This window comes from Rhincodon typus, chromosome 27 (genome assembly GCF_021869965.1).
Source record: "Rhincodon typus isolate 14 chromosome 27, sRhiTyp1.1, whole genome shotgun sequence".
Classification (NCBI taxonomy): Eukaryota; Metazoa; Chordata; class Chondrichthyes; order Orectolobiformes; family Rhincodontidae; genus Rhincodon; species Rhincodon typus.
In genome coordinates this window covers 22,757,590-22,767,369 of record NC_063358.1, presented here as the reverse complement: position 1 = coordinate 22,767,369, position 9,780 = coordinate 22,757,590, and the positions used below count along the sequence as shown (strand labels likewise).

Sequence of the window (9,780 nt, the reverse complement as noted above, 5' to 3'; positions counted from 1 at the left end):
GTAAGTGCAAAGTGAGTGAGCAATATGTACGCAAACAAATAGCCATAAGGAGCATCCTGTGTAAGTACGTCTGTCCCTGCGCATAAAGTAGCCTGGTAGAAGTTGGCAAATCAGGTGCCCCTGAGCTCCAAAGCAAAGTCCTGATGAGCTGTGTGGTGTGAGAGTGAGGGTAGCCATAATGATGTGGTGAAGCTGGTGTTTTGGCAATGCCAATTTGTATGGACAAAGGATGAAAGATGAATGTATCCATGGAGCATGCAGGGACATGGTGGTGAAAACAGAATTGTCTGAAGGCCTGGAGAAGCGAGCGGTGAGCTGCTGCTCTGACTTCCATCTCAGAAATCGGTTTGCCATCTAGGTTCCTGAGGAACGAGGGGAGGATTGGGAACTGAATAGAAATGAGGAAAATTTAGCTAATAATGAGATGCAAACACATGAAAATAAAATAGTTGCTTCTCATTAGCAAGGTTCAGAATTCGTTGTGTACACCCCGAGGGGTGAGCATTGGATATGTTTCTCTTGATATCAAGAATCTGACGTTTTTGTTTTCAACTTATTTTCTCAACCTCCTTGCCACTGCACACACCCCTCAAAAGTACAGATAATTCAGCTCCTCGCCTCCCTAACCTGTCCTTCCTCCCACCTATCCCCTCCCCCCACCTCAAGCCCCACCCCCGTCTCCTACCTACTAACCTCATCCTGCCCCCTTGACCTGTCCGTCCTCCCTGGACTGACCCATCTCCTCCCTAACTCCCCACCTACACTCACCTTTACTGGCTCCATCCCCGCCTCTTCGACCTGTCTGTCTCCTCTCCACCTATCTTCTCCTCTATCCATCTTCTATCCACCTCCCCCTCTCTCCCTATTTATTTTAGAACCCCCTTCTCCTCCCCCATTTCTGAAGAAGGGTCTAGGCCCGAAACGTCAGCCTTCCTGCTCCTATGATGCTGCTTGGCCTGTTGTGTTCATCCAGCTCTGCACCTTGTTGTCTCAGATTCTCCAGCATCTGCAGTTCCTACTATCTCTCCTTCATCTTTCTCTTTGGTTTTCCCTTCTTGCTTTAACTTATGACTGTGGGATCTTGTCACTACACAGTCTGGAAAATTCCAGGATATTTTTCTCTTAACTCTTCAGGTCCCTGGTTTTCTTTTGGCTCCTCCACTACAATGGACATCACTCCCACCTTTTGTCCAGCTAGGTTGTTTCTAAGAACAAACTGTATCCCTGGAATAGACACTCTTTTTATCACTCCCACTGTCACTACCCCAGTCTTGATTGGACTTTCCAGCCTTATCTTACACAGGGGAATGCTAAATCTCTCTCCATTTATTCTACATATTACCACTTTCTTGGGTAACATTTCAGAAGGAGTACAAATACTTTATCTCTTACTATTAGAGACAAACCATCTCCTGTATCTCTCAATATTTTAACTTCTTTACCTTCTCCACCTGTTGTACCTGTGTAAATCTTACCCACACAGGTGAAATCTTTGAAGAGATCGGACGCTATCTTACTATCCAGCCCGTGACTAGGCTGTGCACTGTCCTGCAGCTCCTTGACTTCTTTTGGGATTTCCTTCACTATCTCAACTACTCCCACTGGATTAGCCTCTTTTACCACATCCTTTTCCCAGTGTCTTTCTTAAACCACCAGCACTGTGACTTTGTGTGTCCCACCTTATTACAGTGAAAATACCTGAGGTCTTTCACCACTTTTCTACCCTCTTGGGTTTCTTTTTTCACACATGGCAAACAACTCCCAGTGTGATCTAAATTTTATTTTTCATTGAAGGATCTCCCTTCATCCCAACTTCTATCCTTCACGGAATGAAATTTCTGTCGGAAGTTAGATTTTGATTTATGCAAATTAAACAGGATAGCCAACTTAAAATGATGGAAATGAAGGTAGAAGATAGGCTTGGTGAGAAGAGGAGTGATGATGACCAGACCCATCGTAGTCAAAGACCTGGTAGGGATATATACAAATATGTCAAAATATGACCAGAATTTGATGAAAATGATGTAGAAGCCTTTTCCATTTCCTTTGAGAAATTGGCTAACCAGATGAACTGGCCTGAGACTGTGTGGGTGATGTTAATTCAGACCAAGTTGGTGGGCAGGGCTAGTGAGATATTTGCAGCACTGTCAGAGGAGGTGTCAGGAGAATACGGAGAAGTAAAAAAAGGCTTTTCTGAGAGCCTACGAATTGGTACCAGAAGCATAACGACAATGGTGCAGAAATAAAAGGAAGGAACCAGATCAGACTTATGTCCAATTTGAAAGAATTAAACAGAGCAACATCGATAGATGGATGAGAGCATTAAAGATAGAAAAGACATATGAGGATCTTTGAGAGATTATTCTGCTGGGGGAGTTTAAAAACTCACTTCCAGAGGTGATAAGAACTCATGGTGAGGAACAGAAAGTGAAAATAGTGAGAAGAGCTGCAGAGATGGCAAATGAAAACACACGAGTGCATAAATATTGCATTTTGATAAAACGAACAAGGGCAGGATTAATACAATTAAAAGTAGGGCCTTAAGTAGTGTTGTAGAACAGAAAGACTTAGGGGTTCAGGTACACAATTCTTGGAAGTTTGCATCACATGTAGACAGGATAGTTAAGAAGGTGTTTAGCACGCTTACCTTCATTGCTCAGACCTTTAAGTATAGGAATTGGGACATCATGTTGAGGATGTATAGGACGTTGGTAAGGCCTCCTCTGGAGAACTATGTGTAGTTCTGGTCACCCTGTTATAGGAAGGATATTATTAAATTGGAGACGGTTCAGAACAGATTTACCAGGATTTTGCCCAGGATGGAGGTTTGAGTTAAAAGGAGAGTCTGGATAGGCTGGGACTTTTTTTCACTGGAGTGCAGGAGGTTGAAGGGTAACCTTATAGAGGTTTATAAAATCATGAGGCGTATAGATAAGGTGAATGCCAAGTGTCTTTTCCCTAGGGTGGGGGATTTCAAGACTAGGAGACATATTAATAAGGCGGGAGGAGAAAGATTAAAAAAAGACAAGAGGGGCAATTTTTTCACACAGAGAGTGGTTCATGTGTGGAATTAAACTCCAGATGAACTGGTGGATTCCGGTATAGTTACAACATTTAAAAGACATTTGGATCAGTACATGAATAAGAAATGTTTACAGGGATATGGGCCAAGCGCAGGCAGATGGGATTAGTTTAGTTTGATATTATGGTCAGCATGGATTGGTTGGGCCGAAGGGTCTATTTCCATGTGGTATGACCCTATGACCCTGAACTGGTTTATTAAAAATGTACAGAAGTGATTGTCTTCAGTGCTTCCTGATCTTGTTCTCATATGAGTGATCAACAACCATTTAGGGTGGTTTGGGTTTATTTGACTATTTTACAAAAGATGATGCATGTATTTTTATAAAATATTTTCACAGGATGTGGAAATCACTGGCTGTATTTAGTATCCATCCGGATTTGCCATTGAGAATGAGGGGCTAAGCCGCTTTTTTGAACTGCTGTTAGCCACGTGGAGGGAATTGGAGGGAGTTCCAGAGTTTCAACCCAGTGAAATTTTCAGATCCAATATCGAAACAGAAGATGATATAGTTGTGAATCAGGAAGGTGTCCAGCTTGGAAGGCAATTTACAGTTGATGCCTCTTGTAGATGTCATTGGTGGCACTGTGTAGTGGTGGTGAAGTGAGTGAAAGTTGAAGATGGTAAATGGGGTGCCAAACAAGTAGGCTGCTTTGTTCTCAATGGTGTTGCGTTTCTTGGAACTGCACTGATCTAGGTGAATGGTGAGTATTCCATCATACTCATGGCCTGCACCATGTAGATTATGCGAAGGCTTTGGGGAGTCAGCAGGTGAATTACTTGTCATAGAATTCCCAGCCTCTGATCTGCTCATGACACAGTATTTATATGACTAATTCTGTATACTTTCTGGTTAATGCCAACTCTCAGGATGTTGATAGTGATTGTGGAGTAATGAAATGTATACTTTATTTAGAGTTATTTGTCAGTAGATTAAGGCAATTTGTAGTTAAGTTGGTAATGAACAAATTTCAATATTTTTCTATATCTACTGCGCAGAAGAAAGTCCCTATCTTCCATGGCAATTGAACTTCACACCCATTGTATTAAAGAGTATTTGATCGTCTTTTTGTGATAAACAGAGTCCATAAGACAGAGGATTGGGATATAGGATGACAGAGAGGATTTTGAAACGCCAATATCACCATGTTTTAAAAGGGAAAGTCGAAAGAGCTGTCACTGAGGCCATAAGGTCTGATGTACTGGAGAAACAATTAGAAGATATCTTACGTGGATCAAATTTGATGATCTACTGATGTGTTGAATCACAAAGCTTTTCTTACTTAACATCATACAGATGGATAAACTGTACTGTTTGAGCTAAATGAGTTAAATCATAACTACTATTCTAGATGTCCTTTCTTTATTCATTTGAAGGATGTGGGTGTCACTGGCAAGGCCAGTGTTTATTACCCAGAGGGCAGGTAAGAGTCAACCACATTGCTGTGGCTCTGGAGTCACATGTCAGTCACACCAGGTAACAATGACAGTTTCCTTCCCTAAAGGACGTTAGTGAACCAGATGGTCTTTTACAATAATGAACGGTACTTTCATGGTCATCCTGAGAGTTTAAATTCCAGATTTTTAAAAATGTTAATCCAAATTCCACCATCTGCTGCGGTGAAACTCAATCCAGGTAATAGGAGGATTACCTGGATCGCTTGATAAGTAGACTAGTTATAATACCAATAGGCCATCCCAGGACCTTAGAACAAAATAACAAAATGTCCCCTTCAGTGTATTGCCTAATTATGGTGAAGAAAATATTTAATATTCCAACTCTCTAAAACTAGAATGGATTCTTCTCAGAATTATTCCATATGTCTTTTTCATAGGAACAAAAAAACAGGATTAGGCCATTCAGCCCTAGAGCCTGTTCTGCCATTCAATGAGATCATGGCTGATCTGTGGCCTTTTTCCATATATCTGCTTTTGCCCCATATTCTTTAATACCTTTACTTCACAAAAATTGATCTGTCTCAGATTTAAAATTAACTACTAATCTAGCATCAGAAATGGTTTATCCTCATTCTCCCCAGTGCTCCATAATTTGGTAGTCTCCCTACCGTGGACCAGGAGGCCTGGGTTCACGTTCCACCTGGTCCAGAGGTGTATAATATCATCTCTGAACAGCTTGATTAGAAAATAAGTTAACTTATAAAAAAAGGTATAGTATTTTCATGTATTAATAATAGGTGGCTGATAACAGTCTTCTGTTATAAAGTGCATTTGAAGAAATAGTTAGTAACCATTCCTTTATAAATTCCTGAATTTAAAAATTAGATTTATGGCCACTCCCTAAAGTTGATTTTTCTTTTATGTTTTCTAAAATAATGCATAGAGCTCTTTTTATTTCTATTTTCTATACTTCTTGTGGCTAAAAAAAATGCAGGAGGGTTTAACCAAAGGGGAGAACCATAGAGTTCATACTATTCTTGCAGTAGGTTAAAACAAATGATAACTTGTGGGTATTTAAATTTCTTCAGCATCTTTGAAGCATTAAAGATGTGATTCAATGTTTGGAACTTTAATGCCCTGTGAAAGCATCAAACAATTTCCATGAATATGTAGAAGAAATCATTGAGAGACTGAGCTAAATGGCCTGTCAACAGGCATTTAAGATAATTTAACATATTTTAGTCTCTTTTTCATGATGGAATTATTTCCAAATAACTTAATTGGAATATGATCTCATTTTTATATAAAGCTATGCACAAGTTCCTTCGAGTTGAATGACATGGACTGAGTGATTTTTTTGTGGGCAGGCTTTGCTGAGCTTCTTAATTTAATCTTTATTAAATTTTTAATAAATCTATCTTCATGTTTTCACTCTGTGTGTATCTGAGTGAGAAAGGGTTCATTCTAAGGAGTGTTGAGAATTGTAATCTAATGCTTGAAGCACAATGGAAGAATTTAAAGCCAGGGAACAGTCTTTGAATGTTATCATTGCATAAAGGAGATTATTGCTTTTGGTCCAGAAGACATTACCATTTACAAACATGTTTTTTCAGAGTTTAATGTTTCATTTAGCACAGTAAAAGAGAACTGGTATAATGTTTGCAAATACTGCTGTAGGCTGTAACTTATTTCACAGTTCTAAGTGCTATTCTGTATACATATCTGTGATTTATGACAGAAAACCCACTTCTTAATGTTGGATTTTAAACTGTAATGATTTAATTCATTCGTTCAGGAAAAGCACAAGTGGTGACACCTAAATTAGACGTCTTGTTTCATTTTAAAAATGATACTTTCTTTCAACAATGTTGTTTACAGACTCCAAGAAAAATAAATTAAAAGTGGCTAGATGTATGAAATTATATCTTTCCATTCTTCATGTATATAACATGACGAAGACAGCAAAGGCATGACCCATTGAATGTTATTCTTGCACTCCCAACATCTTTCAGTTGTCATTTGTTTGAATTAACACTGCCAAAAGCAAAAGGTTAGACAGGTGGCCAACATCTTGTACACAGAATGTTAAAACAGCCATAATTAGAGAAAGAAAAGAATTAAAACATGCAAGCAGACAAAAGAGCAAATCAGTGAAGAAATGGAAGACAAATCCTACTGAGGGAAAGTAATAAACTTAGGGAATGAGACCAGGAGCGTCAAATGACAATTACCTTGCAATATTATAAGAGGTGAAAGCAGTGCGGGCAAATGATTTACAAAGGAAAGAATCAGGGAGATGCAGAATGGCTTAATAAATGAGAACTGAATGATTAGATTGCAAGAAATAGGAGAGAACTAATTGAATTGGCCCACGCTAGCGTTTCATTATGATGCCTTTTTATTATTTTGAAACTTTCAATGTGGGTGCAAAATTAAAACTTCAGTACTTGAAAGCAGAGCAAACTGTACAAAATATGTTTTCTGAATCTGTTGAATCTATTTGGACAAAGATGTGTGTACAACCAGGTGAATATATTTCATTTGTTTTCCAGTAGGAAAACTAACTTACTATTATGAAAGCTTTTCTTTATTTGGCGTTTTCACCTACACTTTTTTCCTCTTTGGGGAACAGTGGGAAGGTTTAGCAGGCTGTTTATTGATTTGTTAAGATGCATTAATGAGCACACATTCAAAGGACAATTAATCTCAGGGAATGAGATCTTAAGCTGGCACTTCTGGCTCAGATGCAGGGGTGTTCCCACTGAGTCACTGGACTTTCATGAAAGCACTAAAATTAAAGTACTTAGTGAAAATTAGCCTGAACTTCATAGGTCCTAGATACTTATGGCATTTATCACCATCAATGTTATCTAACCATGTTATAATGTAAAGAATCCAATTTTTTTTTTACTTTGACTCATTTATAAAAGGATTTTTATATAATAAGAGCTAACAGTGGAAGTCCTTTGATTAGTTTGAGTTTATGCATGTATTCGCTGCTAACTCACTTAAATGCAAATCCTCCAACTGGATCAAGACTGAAATCTCTTTCAAGAAACCATAATTCAGGACAAAATTAATAGTCACTTGGGCTATTATGGGTGAATTAAGGAAAGCCAGCAAGGAATTGTTAAGGGCAAATTATATGGTAGCTAATTTGCTGATTTTTTCTTGATAAACTAACACTGTTGATGTGGCATACATGGACTATCAGAAGGCATTTGCTAAAGCAACATATAACAGGCTTGTGGCAGAGGTATGGCTGAAAGAATGAGTCCAATTCTAGATGTGAAGCCATTTGGGAGTGCAGAAATGATTCATAAGATTGGTCCTGGGGATGAATAACTTCAGTTTAATAAGTAGATCCATGAAGTTGGGACTGTTTTTCTTTGAGAAGAGGAAGTTGAGTGAAGGTTTGATAGGAGTATTCAAATTCATGAGATGTCTAGACAGGGTAGCTAGGGGAAATCTATTCCCTTTCAACGAAAAGTTGAGAACAAGGGGATCAAGATTTAAACTAGATTTAAACAGATTTAAAATGGGGATATGAGACACTTTTTTATCCAATCAGTGATTACAATCTGGAATGTATTGCCTTTGATCAAGTGGAGGCAGATATTTAACCAAGAAAATAAAAAGGGAATGGTATTATTATCTGTAAAGGGAGGGTGGGGGTGGGGAGAGGGGCAGGGAAGTGACACTACGTAAATTGGTCTTGTGGAGGGCTAATATATACACAATGGGTTGAATGCCCTCCATTTGCTGTAACAATTCTGTAATTTTCATACAGTATACCAAGACATTTTGATTGAACATATGGACTAATCATTTCCATTCTCTATCTCTCTCTACGACTGACCTTTCCATCCTCAGATTCAAAAATATCATCCTGATTTTTGTTTTCCAATTATTTCCTCTCCTGATCTGTCCAGAGACGTGCTGAATTGTAATCCCATTCAAAATCTTGATTTACCTTTTCCTTTTCAGATACCGACCTGCTTCACATTGCTAACATTTTCTGCTCCATTTCCACAGAAAACACAAACTTGTTTCTGTGGATAAATGAAACAAGTCACCTCCATATTTCATTATTGCTTGTCTAGCACCAGGTGGGTATACAATGTTTTAAACATGTTTTTATTTGCACTCTTCATTTATTCTGGACTGTGCTGATATATGATAAAAATGGAAATCGAAAATACAGTGAATATGGTACATGAAATGTTTAAAGATTGAGTGATTCAGTAGGTTGGTAAGGTGAATATACAATGCTTCTGAAGTGTGATTGCAAAGTTCATTTTGTATTTAAAATGTGTAAATACTGGGAAGTAAGTATTCATATCATTGAATTATTTATTCTATGAAAGATGTCAGGACACTGATGGCAAATATCTCTGATTTAATAGAGTGTCAGAGAGTCTCAGAACTCTTGAGCAATGTAATATTAGTATAACATTAAGTTCCGAATACCGTATCAGCTAAATTAGCTATTTTACATCACCTCCTTCTCAAGGCAATTAAGGATGGACAATAAGTACTGGCCTAACCAGCAAAGTCCATATCCCCAAACTGAATAAAATAACATTAAAAAGAGTCCTGAAAAAGTCAGCTTCAACCCTGTTTAATTAGTAGCAGTATAGTATGGAAAACACACTTGTGAACATAGGACCTGCTTTTCCACCTTTAGGTTTTAATATTTTTTTGATGGCAAGTCGACAATGCAGCGTTGCAGGAAACTGGTCATTTGGGATCTGAATAAACAGCACAAACAACTGAGAAATAAATAGATCTCCTCCAGAGTGGGATGAGAAAATTGAGTGGGTAAATCTAATGATTAAATCATAAATAATGTTGTTTATTCCCTCATTGGTGAAGAGCTGCAGTAGGCTGGGGAGATTGAACTGCTTTGAACGTTCCACAATATTTCCATTTTTTAACCGGATGGTATTGTTTGATTAATTCAAGGTGAAATTGTGTTAAATATATTAGAATAGGATATCAAGCAATGCTGATAATAGATCAGAGTAACTAATAAAGTTGATAGTAGAAGAACATCAATCAACATTAATCTAGGGATATTACAAATGTCATTGGTGCAAATATTGTGTTTGGCAATCACGTGATTTAAGCTAAGATATTTATGCTTGAATACAGTCATAGGTAGCAGAATGAGAAATAGAGACAACAAGGTGCAGAGCTGGATGAACACAGCAGGCCAAGCAGCATCATAGGAGCAGAGAGGCTGACGTTTCGAGCCTAGACCCTTCATCAGAAAAGGGTCTAGGCCCGAAACGTCAGCC

At 38.3% G+C, this 9,780-nt stretch overlaps 1 protein-coding gene across 1 annotated transcript in view; it reads left to right on the top strand.

Moving 5' to 3' along the window:
- The first annotated feature begins 229 nt into the window (after nt 1–229).
- The window catches only part of LOC109915278 (grainyhead-like protein 3 homolog), a 61,403-nt gene continuing 51,852 nt past the window's right edge, over nt 230–9,780 (top strand). Inside the window, exon 1 of the mRNA XM_048612947.1 lies at nt 230–310. Within this exon, the coding sequence (XP_048468904.1) occupies nt 230–310 (81 nt within the window). The remainder of the gene's footprint in view (nt 311–9,780) is intronic.